Source organism: Hippocampus zosterae, chromosome 15 (assembly GCF_025434085.1).
Source record: "Hippocampus zosterae strain Florida chromosome 15, ASM2543408v3, whole genome shotgun sequence".
In the NCBI taxonomy this organism is placed as follows: domain Eukaryota; kingdom Metazoa; phylum Chordata; class Actinopteri; order Syngnathiformes; family Syngnathidae; genus Hippocampus; species Hippocampus zosterae.
This window is the reverse complement of record NC_067465.1, coordinates 5,337,061-5,358,858: the sequence shown is the minus strand read 5'-3', so window position 1 is coordinate 5,358,858 and position 21,798 is coordinate 5,337,061. Positions and strand designations below refer to the sequence as shown.

Genomic DNA, 21,798 nt, shown 5'->3' with positions numbered 1-21,798 from the left:
GCTATTCAAACCTTCACTCAGCGCTTTCATTTGTGTATATTATTTTGAAACGATGGTCTTCCAAGAGCTGATTTAGTATCTGACGGGATTCTCTTTTCGAGCCAGAGTTAGCTGTATGAATTGCATTGAAATAAACGGCCTGTGACGGAACAGAGGAATTTCCTGATGAGCTATTGTGCCGTATATAAAACCGTGTCCACACTGTTGGGCATTCAGCTGTTTGTGGGCTCCACGTGGTGAAAGGTTGGGTGGGGCCCCTGCCCCTACCCCTGCCCCTCCCCGCCCCGCCCCCTTTCGATCCACCAAACGGATTCCTCAGCCTTGAGAGTATCCCATCTATAAATAACCACGGTGAGTGACAGCCACTGACAGCTGCAGCCAACCAGCGAAGGCCGAGCAGAACGATCTGGGATGCGAGCGCTGACAGTCGTGTTCAGTTGTAGGCAATGATCAGACGCTCTTTTCTCCTTACTGCAAAACCGGGATAAGGTAGCAGAACAAAATGGCCGCTCTGACCGTAGACCCGACAGAGCAGCCTCGGATGTACCAGCAAATCCTCCTTCAAGACGGACTGTGTGACCTCTTGGAGAATGACAAGTTTGTGGACTGCGTCCTCAAAGTCAAGGACAAGGAGTTCCCCTGCCACCGCTTGGTTTTGGCAGCCAGTAGTCCCTTCTTCAAGGCTATGTTCCTGTCCGACCTGGAGGAGAGCAAGACACGTGACATCATCCTCAAAGATGTCGAGCCCGGCACGATGGGGAAGATTTTGCGCTACCTCTACACCTCCGACATTAATTTGACAGAACAGAACGTCCAGGACATCTTCATAGTTGCTAACATGTACCAGATCCCGTCCATCTTCTCTGTTTGTGTGTCCTACCTTCAAGAAAAGCTGGTGCTAGGCAACTGCTTGGCTATCTTTAGGTTGGGGCTGCTGCTGAACTGTCCCAGGCTCGCCCGGACCGCTCAGGAGTTCATCTGTGAACGCTATCAGGTCGTAATCAGGGACCAGGATTTTCTGCAGCTCGCCGCGACTGAGCTGGCGCTCATCATCAACTCGGATGCGCTTAACGTGGAGCGGGAAGAACTGGTGTTTGAATCGTTGATGGACTGGGTCGCGCACGACGAGAAAAAAAGGCTTGAGGAACTGCCCAAATTGTTGCACTGCGTTCGCTTTAGGTTGATGCCCTTGGACTACTTTAAAGAAAAAGTGGAACGACATCAATACATCCGGTTGGACCAGGGCATCAAGAAAGACTTGGATCTGGTTAAGGACGCTCACAGAGGTCGTCTGCCGAAACCCAAGTTGGAAAGGACTAGGGGAGAAGGAAGTGAGGAGGATGAAGAGGGTTATCTGCCGGGAATACTCAACAACAACCCCCGTTTCGGGATGTTTGAGATGGACTTGCTGCTCATGATCAGCGAAACGGGGACTGTGGCCTATGAACCCGTTGCAAATGAGTGCTTCGTGGTGTCGGACTCGAGAGAGATTCCGAAAAACCACTGCAGCCTGGTGACCAAGGAGAACCAGGTTTTTGTCGTGGGCGGGCTTCTCTACAATGAGGAGAACCAAGACGAACCCTTCAGCTCTTACTTCTTACAGGTAACGTTTCAACCGAGGGACCTCTCGGCCGTTTGAAATCTGAACAATGTGCGCACGTCTCCAGTCGATTTCCTACTTTGGCACGGTTAATGTCATTCCCAGTTTGACCCCGTAAGTTCCGAGTGGTTAGGGATGCCCTCCCAGCCCAACCCTCGCTGCTTGTTTGGGATGGCAGAAGTGGAGAACTCCATCTTTGTTGTTGGAGGCAAGGAACTGAAGGAAGGCGAGCATGTTCTGGACTCAGTCATGATCTATGACAGACAGTAAGTACAGGCAGTGATGTGAGAAATCTTAATTCGTGATGGTTTTTGGAACTGGGCTTTTTTTTGTTTTTTTTTAAATTTCACTTATTCATGCTGAGCTGCCGGCTCATTGTGACTATTTTTGATTCCTATGGATTTATTCTGGCCCCGAGAACGGTTGCCGTGAAGTCCAAACTATTCCCTGCCCCTCGCCCAAAGTCGACTAGGATAAGCTACAGCTCACCCATGACCCCAAACATGGATAAGCGCTATCTTAAATAAATGGGTCAATGGCCTTGTTTTGTAATATTTACCGTACAGTCGTAGTCTTGAACCAATTCTTCCTGTATGCCGCCACTGCTACCCACTCACCGGCATAAAAAAAAAAAGGTTCCTCAATGCGCAGGGTCAAAGAAAGGCTACCACTATATTTAGTGGAATGTGTGTCCTTACAAAAATGAATCATCAACTGTGTTTACTACTCTTAATTTTGTTAAAGTTGATCCTTTGACTGCTTTCTCACCCCCCCCCCCCCTCAGATCATTCAAATGGGGGGAGTCAGACCCGCTTCCATATGCTGTGTACGGCCATGGGACTGTATCACACAAAGGGCTGGTCTATGTGATTGGTGGGAAATCGGAAAGCAAGTAAGTGGCACTCGTAATCTGGAGCCATTATGTGGAATTGTAACATTTCATTTCACATCATGATTGCTCATCATGGATGTTTTGATGCAGGAAGTGCATGAGGAGAGTCTGTGTCTACAACCCCACCAAGTTTGAGTGGAAGGACTTGGCCCCCCTGAAAACAGCCCGCTCCCTGTTCGGTGTTGTAGTCCACAAGGATCAGATTTTTGTTGTGACGGGAGTTACGGAAACGGGTCTCACCAGCTCTGTGGAGGTCTACGACATAGCCGGCAACAAGTAAGGACGACAGCTTTTAGTGTGAGGCCAAGCTATCTGTCCGCGTGGGACGAAATGACTCGTAAAACGGGAATAGGAGCAAATGATCATCCCGTAAAAGAGAAGATGACTGCATGAGCGTGTCACGGGGAACGCGGCAACTGCTTTGAGGCGGGGTTTAGTTCAGTTGGGGCTCAAGTCATCTTTTAAAAGAAGTCAGATGTGTGGTCTAATGAATTTTTGTGCGATTTGTCGCCACCATCAATAAAATGCAATCGCGCACCATCTTCTCTTTGCGTGTGTGTCGCCTATAGGTGGTCTGACTTTCCCGAGTTCCCTCAGGAGCGCAGCTCCCTCAGTCTGATGTCCGCGGGGGGCTCCCTGTACGCTGTGGGGGGCTTTGCCATGATGGCCGACGAAGCCGGCGAGGAGCCCGCCCCGACAGAAATGACTGACATCTGGAGGTAGGAAGACCTCACCGCACAAGGGTCACGCTCCCTTCACTAGTCATCATCATTTGATTAAAGATATGAAAAATAAAGCAGGAGAGTATCAGTAAAGCAGAGGAGAGGAGTTATTAAAACATCCCGACTTCATCCCCTTTGCTGCAGGCTTGCTCCAAAAACGATGAAAAACACGTGTGACAACACACAAAGACCCCTTGTGTGGATCGTAAATTCTTCGTACAAAATCACGTTGGACATTCTGAGCTTGCACCAGCCAATCAAATCGAACGGTTATTGTCAAAGGAGTGTTTGGAATTCGACTACGAATGATTTCTTTTCGTTTGATATGAAAAGTGACGCGTGTAACAAACTAAAGCTTGCGATCTTCATTGAGTGCGTCCGCTCCGTTTTACGATGAAAGGAATGATCCTTGCACTGTGTGCGGCGACATTTTTTTAAAAGGCCAATCTTTCCCACAGATATGATGAGACGGAGAAGTGCTGGAGCGGGATTCTACGTGAAATTATCTACGCGGGGGGAGCCACCATCGTTCCAGTCCGTCTCAACACTCTGCGCCTCACCAAATTATAACGCAATGGTGACAATGCGCCGCGAGCAAGGACGGTGTACCGATTAAGCGTAATCACGCGTGTTTGTCACTGGGGGATGAGTCAGAGAATGGAAATGAAATGCCAGATGGATTTCATAAAAGGAAATTTACACATCCGACCGTCCATGTTGTGTTCTACATTCACAATGGAAATAAAACAAAAGAGTGTTGAGCGATGAGCTTGAAAAACAGATCCAAAGTGCAAACGGTTGAAATTTTATTCATCTTGCACAGGCATTTTCTCGACTAAATTTCCAAATACTATACAGGAAGCAGTTTTGACACAATATTTACAGGGCACCCCGTAGACGACACACTCAACTGTTGACATCATGCAAACACCAGGAGTGAACAATACGTAGCCTTAAAAGTAAACATTGATTTCCAGTTGACACCTGAGCATAGAAGTCGTCGCGATAAAACGAGCCATAAACGGACACTTTCCCCTTATTTACAAGTAGCCTCGGTTCACAATGTGTGTGCGCGTGCGAGCGAGAGAGACGTTTCGTCTGAGGTACTTTCAGTGAGTTCACGTAAATGGAGCAGGATGTGGCATTAAATGTCCTCTTTAGATCTTATCAAACAAGCCCGGAGCCAAGAAGCAGCTGCAGAAGCGTCCTCATACTCTTTAATTACGTTGACCCCGACGGCCACAACCAAACTGCTAATGCATCGATATTTTGCTGATAGACTCAACCAAATTCATCAGATTATCCAAACAGGGGAAATGCTGACCTGGGGATGTGAAGTGATACATTTTTATTATTATTATTATTTTTTTTACCTCGACATTGACAGCATTTATACAATAGTTAATTTTTATGAATCCAATAGCAGTTCTTATGAAATTGACAGCACCAAAGAACAGGGCAAAAACCTCACGAGTAGTCGCAGCTAGCTTTCAACACTTTTTGGTGGGTTAAAAAGGGGGGGGGGGGGCGATGCTGCCGTGTATGTGTACCAAAAATAGGGCATGCAAAATCGTAAATAAGGCGACAGAAGAGATTGCGCTGCACATCGTGTCTGAAAATAGATGCGGGAAAACCAATTAAAAAAAAAAAAGCCACAGCAAATTTTCCGAGAAGGCTGCAAAATAGACCTGCAAAATGCGAAAACAAGTCCGTTGTCACATACGCTCACCGAGTGACTCTCAGTCACTTGAATTGTAATCACTAAATCATGAATAAAAGCCTTGTTTTTGTGAAACATCTTGAAATTGAAAGTCGACGGTAGGTCGACTCGCGTTGATTGTTTTATAGGTCAAGCCCATGCGGGGGTTACGCTGCAACAGTCTATCCATCTCGGCGTGCATTTCGATCAACTTTCCGTGCTCATTGTGGTCATGAGCAGTGTTCTAAATTAATTCTTTTTTTTTTTCTAAAAACCCCTCATTATAGCTTGTGATGCACGAGGCAATCGAGTCATTGAGAATCGCTTGGATGAACATTCCAATTCTCCCGCAATTATTTGCATTTTAAATTTCTGCTTCCCCGTGATGGCGCCACATCCGCCGACAGGAAGAAGCAGAGCGCCACAAAGAACAACCGCACACGCTTACGCGCCGATCGCAAGTGTGCCTTAACTTTGTTCAACTAAATGAAGAGTCGCCTCAGCGCAACACTTACAATGACAACGTAGTGTGCAGAGGAGGATGCAGGACATATTTCTATGAACAGTCTGTCTGATGAGCTTGGTGCTCGCCCCAGCTCCAAGCCTAAGATTGCAGGACAGCAGTATAGATTTGGCTAGTGATTTAGAACCCTGGCCATGAGTGGGCTTGAGCCTTTCCCGTCTGACATTGGGCGAGGACACGCCACCAGACTGGTCACTGGCCAATAGCAGGCCATAGAGACACGACAGTCATTCACATTCCCACCAATGGCCGATTTTGAGTCTTCAATCAACCTAACGTGCACGATTTTGGAATGCGGGCGGATGCCAAGAGTACCCGGCGAAAACCCCCCAATCTCAGAACCGTGATCGGATGTGAGAAGCACTCGGGAGGCTGCCTCCTAGAGGCGTATATAAAGGCTGTCCCAAATACTTCTGGACCGAACCACTTGGTGAAAATAACAGACATCAATCAGTGTGACCACAAAATACTGTCACTGAGAGCGCAACATGTCATGGACCCATAATGGAAGCCCTTTATATGTAAGCTTTTGCGAAATACGTAAAAGCTTTAGTAATCCGAGAAGCTTTATCGTTCTCTATGCTGAGGAATGTCATCCAGCAATAAAGTCACATTAAAAAAAAAAAGCCTTGGGATGGATATGAAAATCCAGTACGTTGGATTTTCTCGATAAACAAAACAACATGGGCTGTAAGGTTAAAGTTCATGCACACATTAGCCCAAGTGGTCTTAAATACACATCCTTTTTTTTAGGACTTGCTCCCCATCCGCTTACGATTCAATATCAAAATTCTCTCAAAATATCTTTATACAGTACTATGACTTGTACTTGTACTATCCCGTCTTCCATTATGGGCGCGCATGACTTTATAAGACACAAGTGACGCACTTTCACGGCGAGTTGAAGGAATGACACCAAACTTGAAAGGTCCTCCGGACCTGAAGGGACACCCGCATCTCATTGGACCGCGTACGTAATGTCACGTTGGGTACGCGCGGAGCCGAGCGGTCGCCCTTACGTGTCAGATGGCGGAGAAGTGCTCCTGACAAGCGGACGCTCGCCGCGCGGTGGGGCTGCATTTGGTTAGCATGGTGATCTGGGTGCTAAAGTTGTTGCCGTTGCTGCCTATGGAGGGCTGCTGGTACTTTGTGTCTGCGCCCAGGAAGCGCTGTAACATCCATCTGCGCCACTTACGCTTAATCTCCGCCTGCACCTGCAAGGGGGAGGCCGGGGAGGTAGAGAAAACACGGTGGAGAGATGGCGGCGCTCGCAAAGTGGAGAGCCAGTGATATAATAGGCCGGGTAAACATTTGAAGGCAGCTATTTTGGGTCTTTGCTTACCTCTCCGTTAAGGAAACAGTACAAGACGGCAACGACGAAACCCTGACGGAGAGAGAATATGTTGCCAGCATTCTGAGTGCACACACATTTTTTAGAATGAATAATGTTTTTGGGACCAGGACCAATTTGAGGCTCGGATCACAGAAAGTTGGATCTCTGGGAACATTTCCCAGGGGGATAACATTCTTTTTCTTAAAGCTCCCATTCATCACTGAGTGTTTCCATCTTCGGCGCTCCATCATGTCTTTTGCTCTCGCCATCAATTCACTAATGCCTAAATCTGCATTTTTTTGGAGTTCCCTTTAAATCTTACCAAATGAAACCGTCTTCTGCTGCATTCTTTTGTTTGAGTAACGGACCAGATATTTAGTTTGCCATTTCTTTTAAGTCATCAGCCGAGAGACCAGTCACAGTCTCGACGGGTCGCGCCTCATCTCTCGTCTCGTGTGTCGTCGCTCGTAGGAATCTTTACCTGAAAGGACCCCAGGATAAGATCAAACACCATCCTCAGCTGTGGGTGAATATGGTCCGGGATGACGGCAAAGATGATGTAGTTGATCCCAAAGAGAGGTATCAAGAGCAGTGTGGATTTAGCCAGTCTCCTGGGGGGGGAGGGGGGGGGGGACCGAGGGTTCAGATGAAGAGGCGCTTTACTGAGCTGGGAAAACAGTGGTCACGAAGCAGCAAACTACATAACGCCAACACACCTTTTCTTTCACTCAAAAAGTAAGGTTAGTGGGGGGGGGGGGGTAATATATAAATTTTCAATCAACATGAAAATTGAAAACTGCATCGATTCTGAAAAACTATACAGTATGACTTGACAACGTGTTTACGTCCTGGTCAAACTCATTTCGAATGAAAGAAACGGCGTTGTGCATGAAAGATATTTCACGTGCCCTCAAAACCTACGAGTACTGATTGGATTCCTTTCTGCCGATGTCGGGACAATTCATCTTCTGCCGTAAAATCCGAATGATACAGATGAAGAGGAAAAAGTTGACCTGCCAAGAAAGTAGCAGACAACTAAATACAAGGCCATTCTCTCGAGCTTGCGCGGTAAATGTCACTCACAAGAATGGTGACGAGAATGGGCGTTTTGATGATCCACCAAGGTTTGTCATCTATGATTTCCCAGCATCTGGCGGAAAAGACGACATCGTCAGGAACTGAATGTTGCTAATCCTGCTAATGCTGATGAATAAAAAATAACAATCATAATAATAATAATTAAATGATGTGAAGGAAAATTGTAAATAGTACTGCGATTTATCCATTTTGTGTTCATATTGCATTTAATTGAAAGATGTTTGTTGTTTTTTCTCTTTCTTCTTTCTTCTTTCTACATACATTCTTGCTGCTGGAGGCTGTAAATTTCCTCAGTGTGGGACGAATAAAGGATATCTTATCTTATCTTATCTTGTCTTAACATCAGCAATGTAAGTCATCTTTATATGCATGCTAACAGTTTACAGACAATCAAACACAAAATACCGCTAATAGTTTGGCAGGAAGACGCGAGTCCGCAGGTGCTGTGGGGGCACTTACGTCAAAGGCGGGCAATCGACATTCGTCATTTCAGGAGCATGCAAAAAATATAAATATATATATATTTCCATGTATCTCGTTTTTTTAGGAACGGTAGATGCTAATTGAGCATGGCAACAACGACAACAAAAACACAATGGCTTGCTCTGTAAAATACACGGTAAAAATGCCATCATTTTTTGTCCCGATGAGAGACTCTGTGGGTGCTAATGCTTTCGCCAACAAACGGTGACAAAGAGAATGGAAAAAAAAGACCACGGTTATTCTCACCCAGGATCATTTAAATAAGCCTTTGTGATCACCCACGCTGAGATAAAGATGGTTGGAGCCACTGCAAACGACAAATATGAATAGATCATTAGATTTGTCCCATTGGACAAATGTATCGAAAGAACCAAAAATACGGCAATGACCTTTTTGAGGTTGTGAATGAGACGGAATGAAATACTGCGTTTTGGATCGTCACAGCACGATTCCTCTTTGCGCATGCTACAATTCTGGCATATTTATGAGTATATTTATGAGCTATTTTGGTGGTGGAGTGAAAATGGCTGGCAAAGAAAATATTTGGCTCAAAAGGAAAAAGCGACGCTCCGGTTGCTCCCGCTTAACTTCTATTCGGGGTCTCGGGTGACGAGTCAAGGCAAACCGACAACGGAGACGGGTGCCAGCCAATCCCGAGACACAAACAACCCAGCATTCCCACTCACATAAACACCAATTAGCAATTGAGATTCTCCTATTAACACACATATGAAAATTCCAGTGAGAAAGACCCGCGGCCGTATTTAAACCCGCAAAATTTCATCCTTTTCCCATTCAGGGTTCCTATTGCCGACATTACAAATGCACGCAGAGGGCTCGATTGCTTTGATGGCTATTCATGATTGTGGCGTGCCACGGCGAGATGGGATGACTTAAGTGGGCTGTTTTCATCCGCAGCTGCCTGCTGCAGACCAAACGAAAGCAATACTGATCCATATGCAAATGAAGGCACGGTTATTATACCGCAGCGTCGCCGCCGCATCATTCGCCGAACGCACGGCGGTGGTTGTTTTACCTCAAAACAAGCATTCGGTGCGCACCTTTGCCCGAAAAGCGTTGACACAGGCATTGAGTGAGCTTTGAAATGCGAGACATCGGCGTACGTTGACATACCCCAGCCAATCAGGATGTACCACCAGAAGTATTTCCTCTCCGAGAAGAAGGAGACAGCGAGGAGAGCGTGGAGATAAAGGCCTTCCACCAGCAGCCAGAAGTAACTGGCCATGATGGCGTATTGGAAGAAGACCATCACTGCCTTGCAGCCCACCTGAAAACCATTCAGAGTTGGTCGTTTTTTTGGTCAAGCGCACTTAGTGTGAGTGTCGCGACACAGACGGTGCATTATTTCAATTGCGGTTGTTTTAAAAGCAACTTTTAATTCAGAATTTGCTCACTGTCAGAACTTTTCCTTTTTTTTTTTCCCTGTGATTTTTTTTCAGGGTGTTTTGACAGGCTGAATTGTAAACTGTAAATTGATCTCGAAAATGTTGTGCATTCCACTTGGAATGCTCACAAATGGCGGAGACATGGAACAGCTGTGTTTGAAGTGGGAAAATCCGAGAAGGAAATATCTCAGCTATGACATTAAGGCTTGCAAAGGTGATTTATAGGCAGCAGATCTCATCAACTCAGGTAATCAAGCAATGGATTCTACCGGGGCAAGATCCGAGACACGCACATCTGACGACGGTAACTTTATTTATAAAGATTAAATAGTCGCCTCCCGACATTAAACAGTTCAAAAACGAGGAGCTTCAACCGCTTATTCCGACCGTCCTCTTGCATGGTTTGTCTTTCTAATCGGAGCGCCGCATAAAGTGAAAAAAAAAAAAAACAGAGCAGAAGCGAAGGTGATTTATTGACAAAAGTTCAGGCGTAAAGTTCAGCAAACAGGAACTCTCACAACATCCTGCTGGACAAATGAATGGGGAACACTCGGAGGAGTGGAGAGGATTTGACAAACATTGCTACACCCAGTGTCAGGTTAAGCAAACTTCTAGACAACGCTTTCATGCGAGGGAATAATCGAGTCCGAGAAATGCAGTTAACGACAAAGCGGAACTACTCTCAGGATCGGGTCAATTGAGTCAGACTTTAAATAGTGCCTCGATATTTTACTCACAGATGAATGGCAACTGTCCGTCTCGCCAACGTCATACAGAACGACGTCCTTGATGAAGACTGCGACGGCTTTCAGAATGAATGACACAAAGAGATGCATGTGGATGTAGTTCCTTGTGCAGTGAAGCTTCCTGGAACACAACACAACGTCGATGTACACTTTGGTTTAGTGTGTGTGTGTGTGTGTGTGTCCAAACATGCAAGCATATTTTTTTATCCTTGTGAAATGATGTCACAACTCCTCAGCATTATTGGTTGGTCATTACTGAGGATAAAGAATACATGCAAGCATATTTTTTTTCTTGTGAAATGATGTCACACATCCTCAGCATTATTGGTTGGTCATCACTGAGGATAAAGAATACATGCCTGCGAGTAGTTCAAACATGCATTGCTTAAAGTGTTAAAACACTGCCACAAATATGCAGATTTTTAGTCTATGGTATTTCCCGTTATGTGAGAATTTTAGGACCAAGCTGTGCGGGCGCCAAACTGCTGCTCGTTGTGCAGTAAGCATAGTTCACTGCAACCATACAGCTCTTGTATCTCAAGGTGGCGCTAAAAGTTAAAACATTATCCAAAAAAAAACCAAACAAAACAAAACAACCCCAAATCTAACGAATGACAGCTTGTATCTCGAAAACTTCATTCCTCATGCAATATACATCTCAGGACTCCAAAGATAAAGCATATCCGTGGGAATAATAAATTAAAATGTATCATGCCCAATGTATTGCACCAGTTCCCGGAATGTCAAATAGTAAGGTAGTAAGGTAAGAAGGTAGTAAGGTGAGGGGGACGGTGGGGGGTGAAGTATATAAACTGTTGCGCGAGTCCTCACTGCCGGTCGGGTGCAACATTATCCAGCTGCCCAATATTAACAGAAAACACATCCTGTATTTGTCCTCCATAGTCCAAACCATTGGCATTTTAGAACAGTGAGACGTAAACACAAGCTTTGCTGTCCAACCCTGCGCAGCCGTACACACACGGCTGAGAAGAATGATGTGTTTATTAGTGGCCACCCCCCCCCCCCCCCCCCTTCACCATTTACTCTAACGATTCGAGCTTGTGTCATTTATCCGTGCACATGCATACTCTCTGTGTGCAAACAGAAGGTCAAGGGGAAACATGCTGTGAACAACGCCGGCTCCCTCGCTAAGTGCTTGGACTTTATAGGTGCTTTCAGCGCACTTCTTTGTTTGTCAAAGGTTGCAACAGCATTCGGGTGTAAGTCACGCGACGTGAAAAACACCGCGTAAAACTTCATGGGAGTAAGATGTGAAATGAGGTGGGCTTTATTACATCCAATGGTGGGAAGGGAAGAAAGGTCGAAACGTCTCGACAAATCTCCTTACCGGAAGAGGCACAGTATGACGATGGCGACGGTGAGCGAACTAAGCGACACACTGTGACCGATGGTGTAACCAACTTTGACGGCATCAAAGAAGTCTCCCTGCAAGAAGACGCATATAGTGAGTCGCCAAGAATGTGGGCTGACGCCGGCTCGGGTTTGCCGTACCGACCGTATCATCATCATCCACCGTGCTGTTGGGATTATAGCCGCAATCAATTACATAGGAGTCACTGCTCATCGGAGTCCAGCCGTCTTCCGTGCAGGTCTTGGACAGGTTACCTAATGGGCGGAATGACAGACAGGAGTTGCAGCTGCGTGAGTCCCGAGAAAAGCAACCGTTGCGTTCGCTCACACTTAATTATGTGGCGCGGGGATGGATTCTCACTGGAATGCCTCCAAATGCTAAAAGGAAATATGACTGGAGGGGGATCAGCAGTCCCGGCGGCTCAGAGATACCAGGCCAGTTCCCACATGCATTTGCCTTTATCGGTCTCTTAATTACTCCGACTGGAAGAAAAGCCCAGGAAGTCAGTCGGGCAATGAGGTATTTTTTACTCTGCCCAGCCCGCGGGGGGTACAAGGCAAAGGTCGACGCCGCACATCTGAAAGAGAAGAGTCGGCCCGTTGCCGTCGGATCTGAGGAAGAGCTCACTGAGGTACGGCACTAAAGACGAGAGCTCAGAATACACCGATAGTCTTCAGACAGGAAACCGAAGCTCAGAAAGCATGCTAGCCAAGATCCCGGAATCGAGAAATAAGTCCTTTATTAGTCCCATGAGGGGAATATGTACAGTAGTTCCTCGACGTGAACTTGGAATTGAACTAGTGGTGGAAGACAGCTGAGAATAAAACAAGCAGGACATGTATTTGGGGCCGCTGGGTGATGATTTTTTTATGAGATGTGCGATTGAGTCATTCACGGCACTGATGACATCCCAAGTTGCCGACTTCGGCCTTGTGTTTGTACACAGTGCCTGGACGCGATCATTTCCTGCCTTGTAGGGTGACTGATCCAGGTTTAAGCCCACAATCGCTCACATGTTGCCACAAGACCTTTCTTGTAAAAAGGCCTAAACGGTAAGCACAGTCATCTTCCGGGTTGCTGAAATGGCACCAAGCACAAAACTGCAGCATTCAATGCAGCGTTTCCTCACTTGCTTTTTTTTTTGTTTGTTTTTTTTTTTTCTCTCCTTTGACCGCTATGTAAAGTTTGTGATGGGGCCTTTGCCATATCACATTTATCTTGATGTGCACATTTGAGGGATTGAGCCATCTTCACAAAAGCCTCAAGATATCTCTTTCTCGTATGTCTACATCAAATACAAATGAGGTACTGGTATATCTTATTCTTCAAACTGGGATAACAAGCAAACAATGACATTTGTGTTGTTTGCTGTGTCTTAAACATATGCAGCTTGTTAAAACGACCCCCCCCCCCCCCCCCCACACGTCTTCAAAGAATCCATGTACTGATTGCAACTTTACATTCCAGTTATTTGCTAATCTTATCGCACCACAGCCTTCATCAAAGGCAGGCCAAGATGGGAATGGACCAACAATCCAATTCTTCGAAATTGTTGGCATTAGAATATGTTGGACTCCCAAATACCTGAGATGAGGGAGCTTTAGCTCACTCAAACAACATGACAGGACACAAAGGAGATGATAAGCCCCTTGCTGTTCTAGCTCGTGCACCCGCTGGATTTGGCATGTTTGAGGGGCTGCCAGAAGAATGCTTTCATCATCCCCCAAGTCTGTGCCATATACGACAACTAGGCGAGCTCAAACGAGTTAATCACCCGGTATCGTTTTGATTTCATTTCTTTTTTTTCTTTTAAATAACCTCACCTCTCATGCAGGAAGGTTCCGTAGGCATCCGAATGATTAGCCGCAGCTCATTTCTAATGCCGCACAAAATAATGAGGTTGTTGACGCTGAAGTACAATCTTTTCAAAAGAGAGTAAACACTGTAACTTTGTGTTATAACTACAATACAGTCGAACCTGCTTACAACGTACCTCGAGGGACGGAACAAATCTGCACGTTCTAACGGTAGTTTGTCAGAAGCGTTTCTCATAAAATGGCCGCCAACGACGATGTATAATACAGTACGAACATTTATAGGCGAAAAAAACATGAACGTGTAATACAGTGTAAACGTGTCAATTAAGTATACACATGATGAAAAGGGTGATTTTATAAGACAGGAAACAAACAACGGGAGCGTTCCGACTACATTTCTGAATACATTGCAAATTTTCCCAGTGTGGGTCATTTAACGGTTATCTTATCTTATCTTACCTTATTTTATCTTACCTTTCTATCTCAGCTACATTTATGAATTGACCCCAAAATGTCAACGGTGCCGTGTTGTGTAATGCTTACTGTAATTAGAGGGCTGACTCGCGGAAAGTGTCAATAACAGCGAGCTTTGTCCAAGTGCAACTGACATTTGGGAACATTCAACTGGATGCATTCGGGTGTGTTGAATAAAATGCACGAGGTTGTCACCCAGCTGCCACAGAATGTATCGAATCCAAGTCCTCCCAAAATAACCTGAGCACAGCAGGTTCCTCCAGCAGAGACCTGCAATGATTTGTTGATTTAAGCAGAAGTGAGTTGACTTCCCTTGGCCGGCCCCTCCTCTCTTTTCAGGCCCCCCTTATCTCATGCCGGTCTCTGCTCTTTTGACATATGCCTAAAATATTTTTTTTCTCATCCAAACTCGGGATTCTTCTTTTTTTTCCCATTTTCCCGGAGCTCCCTTCATTCTCAGGTCCCTCTCGCGACCTGGGAAACTCCTCTTTGAGGCCGCCAACGTTTCACTTGCTGGTGATTAATCCTCAGTGGGCGTGGCTTACCTGCACGTTCCCCGTCATAAGCAGCGCGTGATGCGCTGCGGGATCCAAGGACTCCCTCCCCAAGTTGACAGTCTCTGCTCGGGTCACCATTTAATTCAAACCTTCAACTTGACATGCCTGGAGTTTTTTTCCGAAAGATATTGCTCCTTATTTAATCGAAATGGGCGTTTTACGAGTGGACATTTGAAATGCAGAACCTTTGAACGCTTTCTTCAATGCATTTCTCAATGCATTTCTAATGTGCGTCAATTCTAAGAGAATTTTTCATTATTCTGATTATTTTTTTCTGATGACTGTCGACAAAGAAACACCGTCAACATCTAAATCCGAGTCATCAGATATAATTTTCTACAAGATAAAGGGTGAAACCAAGTCCATCTATGGTTATGCTTCATTTGAAATGAATTCACATGTCATCAAATAGCTACACAAAGATGCAATCATTCTTGGATCAATAATGTTCGAGCCATAATTACGGAAAGACTTTTCATAAATGCATCATAAAAACAACCAACAAGGCCTTCTAAAACGCCAAATTAAAGCTGTACAGCTTCATGTTTCGAACATGCTAATTTCTCAAGGGTAATGAACTACCGGTACACTCCCATGCGGATGAAAAGCATAATTTGAGCATAATTGCACGGAAGAAAGTTGGCACGATGCTTCATGACGAATTGCAATACATAATCTCAAACGCGCTGCTCTACAAAGCATTGAAATCTCTGCGGTGTCACTTCCACATAATTAGCTGTGTTCCCATGAGGCTGAAGCTTGGATTACAGCAGCGCAAATGGATAAATAAACACACAGCGCGTCTCTCGTGAGACAGGGTGATGTACATAATTAAGTTGAGACATTTTTTTTCTCTCTTTTTGACTTGGTGCCATCATACCGGGTGATTTAATGCTGTGCTCTATTGGGCGGGATATATCAGCAAGCAGAAAGATAAAATATACTTGTTATCATCTATGCTGTTTGATGTGATGAGGTCAACTATGGTAAACATTCGAAACACCTAAAAAAGGAAGGTTGTGAGTCCAGAAAAAAAATGAGATGCAGATCGCTGACCTCTAATAAATACTGTGAATTGCATCTCCATCAACTTGCACGCTTTATGCTGAAGTCCAATACAGTATACGACTTTTTATGGCTTGATGATTTGTAACACTAAGGGCCCTATCTTCGCCTGCCGCAACTTCATTTTTTTGTGCCGGTGCAATTGTAGTCTTCCGTGTTTGGTGCCTCATTGGGTGTTCCGACGCACGAAGCTGCCGTGCCCCTGATGCATCTGACAATTCGGTGGCAAAAAGTAGACTGTACGCGGAGTATAAAATGGTCACATGTTCATTTTCATGTCAGGGAAAGTGTAAGTTTGGCGTTTTCCATTACACTACTTCAACATACGTGCCAATTTGGTGGAAAAAAGTAGACACCATTTTTAGACGACCGAAAAGCAGGTCTAAATGTTGGCGCGGGTGGTTTACGGTGATTTTGGTGGATTTGATTTCGGTGCAGACAGACAGATTTGGTGCTCCGCGGACATGTGTGGTGGATGTCATCGTATTTCATTCATAAATATGACAACGGTGCGGGACTATCCCACTGAATCATCGTAGAGATCGATTCATTGAAGAAATTGTAAAAAAACAACAACACATTTTTGACTGGACCTTCCCTTCAAGGGTAATATTACGTAGCCTCATGCGATTCTTACGTGTTGGAATCTCCCTGGAGAAATAGAAGAGATATTTGGGGCACGGGATGGTGACCACCTCCCCAACGTCAGCATTTGGCCAGCAGGTGATCTTGTCCCACATCCCGCTGCAGCCTGGTTGACACGCACACAATCAAAGTAAAAATCCTTTTGTGAGATATGGAAACGTTTGCACCGTCAAAGTTGTTCAGCATCAGAATTAGTGTTCCCATGGCAGCCCCAATGTCAGATTCATCACAGGAGTAAACACTAAGCTGTCACCATGACTAATGCAAAAGCCCCCCCCCCACCCCCCCCCCACGTCCTTTGTTACACACTCTGATTTGAATTCATCAGTTGGCCGGGACGTTCCACGGAGCATTTGATGTCAGGATACAGAAGTGGGTCACCGCACATCAACTTACATCTGCTCATTATTTTATCGGTGAAATGTTTAGCGTTCGCCTGGTTGACGTGAGCGGTGTTGCTCTGGTGATATAGTGGCGTGAACGCTTGAAGGAATCAAGAAAAGGAAAAATGAGCTGCAGATGAAACAACAAATGAATCAACGCTACCATGGACAGGTTCAGGACGTTGAGAAAATGAATGCCTGGCATGTTTTGGGGAGCATAAACCGAGATGACAAGCGTAGTTGATATGCTAGCGGCTATTCCACTATGTTGCCGGTAGGGATTCAGTTGTTATTGAAAAATAAAATACGTACGCCTACCAACAGCATTGGATGAGAGGTCGTGCTTTGATCACTGATCGGTTAGTCCATCCCTGTGTCCCTCCATTAGTTAGATTGAAAAATGTGTTTCATGGTACAGTCTGTGCGCATTGGGGACAAGTGCTGCAGTGACACATCCTATCCAACAGGTGGCACTGCACCTCTGGGACGGTGAAGGAACATTCTTTGTTTTATGTAATTTTATTTTAAAATGCTATCATAATTATTCTCGTCACAAATTCTCAAAAGAGAATTCAACGTATAGCCTCCTGTACAGGTTTGGATTATTTTTTTAATTTTTTTATTTTTAATGGGCTAATTTAGTGAGCAAGATTACATTTGGAGTTTGAGCTCTTTTGAGTCACGACGGTGTTTCGAGTTTCTTCCCCAGAATGAAAATAGTACCAAGCTGTTCGTTGAGTCATTTCTTCCGGTTTCCAGTAGACCGTGAACTGGCTCTGAAGCCAGTTCAGCATTGGTGGAGAAGTCCACGAAGAAACAATTCAGTATGCTGCTCATTGGAACCGTGAATAGTGCCCATGCATACATCTATCAATTTCTATTTTGCTTGTCCTCATTAAGGTCAAGGGCGAGCTGGAGCCGGTCGCAGCTGAGAGGCGAGGTTACCCCCCCGAACTGATTGCAAGCCAATCACAGCCATCGACCGTCGCAACAGACGGACTGGAGGAGTCACAGAAAGGCAGAAAAAAATACACGGTTCGACGAATGATCAATTTTGTTGTTCAGTTCCCTGTCAGAGAAGTTGTGCAAAAAATACTCAACCAATGGAACAGAAGGACGCGCATTCAAGAAGGTGATATGTCCATAAATGTCTTGTGAGAAGGGTCCTCCGAATGGTATTAAAACATCCAAGTCGGGTTTCCTTCACTTTGTCTCCAAAATGTACATTTCGAGTAAACATGGCTGTGCCGCTGATGATCCGGGTATTTCTATATTGTTTTCTCTTTATTATAATCAAACACAATTGTTTGGAAGTACCATCGCGCCATTTTGTTTCTTGAAGGGACACTTCATTAAGATAAAAACTGTGATAAGCGGAGTTTGTTTATTTAGGGATTTGAGCTAAGCCCACATGATGAGGTTCTGGCAGCAGGAGCAAAAGCGTGTGCAACCATGCAAGATACAATGCCAGGGGAGGTTTGAACAATGTTTGTTGTCTTTTGAGCCTGTTTTGTCACTTCCATCCTGACATTCTGTGTGTATTAGCAAATAAGAATGGGGCAAGAACCTCATAAAAGTCGGCGTTCCATCAGGCGACATACCTGATGTTTTGTTCTCAATTTGAGCCTGGCACAACTCTTTCTCATTGTCGAGCTCCGTCATCACGTCGCACATCTGATTCTGCATGGGGAACACCTGCAAAGTAAACAGACGGCACATCGTTCTCGGCGCGATACCTCAAGTGCAGGGGAGGAGATGAAAAATTCTTTCTTGAGTGCTTTTCATATCGAGGTGAAATCTCATTGATTGTTTCCCGAAAATGATCCAGACGCGAAGCAGCTGTGAATTTCCTCATCCTCATTTCTTAGTCACTGACAGTAACACCATACTTTGATACGCGGCACTCCTTATAGCAATCCGAGTCCAAGTGAGAAATCTATCGGGTCAGTGTACTCTGAATAACTTGGGGGTTGATTTTCTAGAATTCCCTTTGCGGGCAGAAATGAATATGGTGTGTAGTGTATCTTTTTCTGTGAATGTACTTACAATACTGTGTGGATGCTGTTTTGAATGGACAATTGAGAAACAATAAGGGGCAGAACGAGGCATTATTATTAATAATTATTATTATAGGGCGGCCCGGTAGCCCAGTGGTTAGCACGTTGGCGTCACAATGCAGAGGTACCGGGTTCGATTCCAGCTCCGGCCTCCCTGTGTGGAGTTTGCATGTTCTCCCCGGGCCTGCGTGGGTTTTCTCCGGGTGCTCCGGTTTCCTCCCACATTCCAAAACATGCGTGGCAGGCTGATTGAACACTCTAAATTGTCCCTAGGTGTGAGTGTGAGCGCGGATGGTTGTTCGTCTCTGTGTGCCCTGCGATTGGCTGGCAACCGGTTCAGGGTGTCCCCCGCCTATTGCCCGAAGACAGCTGGGATAGGCTCCAGCACCCCCCGCGACCCTAGTGAGGATCAAGCGTCTCGGAAGATGAATGAATGAATGAATGAATTATTATTATATATTGGGGGGGGGGGGAATACAATGAAATTCAACTCTACATACATACAAACATGACAACCGTATCGTCTGGTCAGAGTACCAGGCATCAATTAATGATACGGGATTTACTGGGAGGCTTCGTTTGCACGAGTGCATTTCATAATGTTCATCAAGAGACCGATTTGAAGTATAACGCTTTTATTGATTCAATAACATTCATTCATTCATTCATTCATTCATCTTCCGTACCGCTTGATCCTCACTAGGGTCGCGGGGGGGTGCTGGGGCCCATCCCAGCCGTCTCCGGGCAGTAGGCGGGGGACACCCTGAATCGGTTGCCAGCCAATCGCAGGGCACAAAGAAACGAACAACCATTCGCACTCACACTCACACCTAGGGACAATTTAGAGTGTTCAATCAGCCTGCCATGCATGTTTTTGGAATGTGGGAGGAAACCGGAGCACCCGGAGAAAACCCACGCAGGCCCGGGGAGAACATGCAAACTCCACACAGGGAGGCCGGAGCTGGAATCGAACCCGGAGAACCTCTGCACTGTGAAGCCGACGTGCTAACCACTGGACTACCGGGCTGCCCAATAACACAATATGGAATTAATTGAGCGTCTTTTTGAGCGGAGGTCACAATATTCGGGGGTTTTGTTTTGTTTTTTTTCCTCCAATAAATACACGGAAAGATAATTACGGTCATTGCGCTGTTGACAAATAAATCGAATGTTGTCTTGGACTTGTGTACAGTCAAAGCAAAGCGCTATGTTTGGGCTTTGGATGTTGAATCCGCACATAAATCATACATGCTTCTCCACAGGAGACCGATGTAGCTAAGGACGCTGGAAACCACTAAGTGAGAGGAGACAAGACGAAAAGGAGGCTGTTGCCATGGTGTCGTGTCGAGCGGGCCATTACATCCCTGATCCGAACCGGGCATAAAAACACATGAGTGTCAGCGACAGACCATTAGACTGTTTGGGGTTGTCGATGCCCATCACAAAGGCCGACTGAGTCCGTGTGCATGTTACAAATAACGGAGCAAAACAACAGAATCCCTCAGGTCAAAAAAGTTTAGAAAAACACCATCGGGCGGATATTTTTTATTTTGTTCGGCTTTAAAAAAAAAAAATCAAGAAGTTATTAAAACAAAACATTGTCGGAGTGGATGACTGCGCTGTTCCCTTTTTCTTCTCCTGAGGTCACAATGGCGCGCAATGCATCCAAAACAAACTGTTCACTAATCGCCTGCTTCGTGTGCGCATATCACAGCTGCAAAGTTCCATATAGACGAACGTTATTTGGCGGGCGCGGTGAGCGTTCCCGAAAGGAGGTCAGCGGTGTGTTTAGTTGTACTCACGGGCTGCGGCAGCATGCAAGACACAAGGATGAAAAAGCTCCTCGAAAGTTCCGTGAACATATCCCTTTAGATGAATATCGCTCAGCTAAAAAAGAAAAAAAATATATGCATATATTTGGTCAAAATATATATACGGCAGGACTGGATTAGGACGATTCCTCCTGGCTGACTTGTGCGTTCTTGCGCACGGAGAGCAGCGCGAATGCACGAGTGCGTTTCGGCGAAGCGCTTCTCCTCCTCCCACTAAGTGCGCCCAAGTGACAAGTAACCAATGGAAGTCGCCCTCTGGGCGGCAGGGCACACCTTCCGCACACCTTCCATTTCACTTCCTCCATCGTTTGTTGCTTTAAATGTATTCTTCGAATCCGCTGTTTGTGTTACGGGATAATATACGGCCGCTGAGGGGAAGCTCGTGGGTCACGATTGCACTTGCAGCGGCCACAACATTAGGTACACCTGCAGAGCAAACATTGTGCCTGACTGCTACTTTATATGAGCATCGCACTTCCAAGACCGGACGTAGATAAACTGTGAAATTTGGTTCCCACGTACACCGCTGAGCCTAATGCATACAAAGCTGTACAGTAGATAAGATAACGCTTAGTGATTTTCGAGGGCAACGCAAATGTACTTTATTCAAGAGTTGTATGACGTCGGTACACATGAGCTCCGTAAATTGACTGCAACACTATGACCACTTGAATGAGATCCCATACAGCTGTTGCAAAATTAGATTCACTGCATCGCTTCTATTAGGCGTTTCTACAGAATTTGGAAATTGCTCTTGTTGTTTGGAAATCTTGACATACAGATGGCCAAGCTCGTCAGGGGTGAATATTTTTGTCACTTATTTCCAACCGCAGACTTGCTGAGTTGTGTTGAACGCATGTGCTTTGACGTGTGGTTTTCACTCGCCCGCTTTTACGCACAGTGGATGGACTCACCGCGGCTTATAAATGCTTTGATGAATGTCAGAATCCTAATGGGATTGGAAATCATATGCGCTGTTGTTCTGGGTAAGTTGGAGGAATTTGTTTGCAGCGCTCCACTCGCCGGGGTCAACGTCTGCTCATCAGACTTTTGGTTTTCTGAACCTCACTTTGCCCAGACAAGTCCAAGGACTT

The 21,798-nt window shown here is 45.5% G+C and overlaps 2 protein-coding genes across 3 annotated transcripts; one reads left to right on the top strand and one right to left on the bottom strand.

Annotated features, from left to right (window-relative positions):
- Positions 1-426: 426 nt before the first annotated feature.
- On the top strand, positions 427-3,919 carry LOC127616902 (kelch-like protein 40a). Its single transcript, XM_052088720.1, has 6 exons — positions 427-1,603; positions 1,706-1,866; positions 2,385-2,492; positions 2,583-2,768; positions 3,062-3,211; positions 3,673-3,919. The coding sequence occupies exons 1-6, from the start codon at positions 503-505 to the stop codon at positions 3,782-3,784; spliced, it is 1,818 nt and encodes a 605-aa protein (XP_051944680.1). The 5' UTR covers positions 427-502; the 3' UTR covers positions 3,785-3,919.
- Positions 3,920-4,003: 84 nt separating this feature from the next.
- On the bottom strand, positions 4,004-21,200 carry LOC127616910 (vasoactive intestinal polypeptide receptor-like). 2 transcript variants are annotated; one of them, XM_052088730.1, is made up of 13 exons: positions 20,675-21,200; positions 18,417-18,510; positions 16,425-16,538; positions 12,019-12,128; positions 11,851-11,948; positions 10,494-10,623; positions 9,485-9,638; positions 8,597-8,657; positions 7,853-7,919; positions 7,691-7,782; positions 7,251-7,380; positions 6,779-6,820; positions 4,004-6,650 (listed from the first exon to the last, which is right to left on the bottom strand). In XM_052088730.1, exons 1-13 carry the CDS (start codon positions 20,732-20,734, stop codon positions 6,459-6,461), a joined length of 1,344 nt encoding a protein of 447 aa, XP_051944690.1. In that variant the 5' UTR covers positions 20,735-21,200; the 3' UTR covers positions 4,004-6,458. The 2 variants fall into 2 exon arrangements, with proteins under 2 accessions (XP_051944690.1, XP_051944691.1); XM_052088731.1 differs by lacking the exons at positions 18,417-18,510; positions 20,675-21,200 and adding an exon at positions 16,742-17,276.
- Between the last annotated feature and the right edge of the window lie 598 nt (positions 21,201-21,798).

Coding starts and splice junctions, on each gene's coding strand:
- LOC127616902 (XM_052088720.1), top strand. CDS start 503: ATGGCCGCTCTGACCGTAGACCCGACAGAGCAGCCTCGGATGTACCAG. Junction 1,604..1,705: donor TCAGCTCTTACTTCTTACAG/GTAACGTTTCAA, acceptor TGTCATTCCCAG/TTTGACCCCGTAAGTTCCGA. Junction 2,493..2,582: donor GGTGGGAAATCGGAAAGCAA/GTAAGTGGCACT, acceptor GTTTTGATGCAG/GAAGTGCATGAGGAGAGTCT.
- LOC127616910 (XM_052088730.1), bottom strand. CDS start 20,734: ATGTTCACGGAACTTTCGAGGAGCTTTTTCATCCTTGTGTCTTGCATG. Junction 18,511..20,674: donor CTTGCATGCTGCCGCAGCCC/GTGAGTACAACT, acceptor TTTACTTTGCAG/GTGTTCCCCATGCAGAATCA. Junction 11,949..12,018: donor CGGTGGATGATGATGATACG/GTCGGTACGGCA, acceptor GTCTTCTTGCAG/GGAGACTTCTTTGATGCCGT.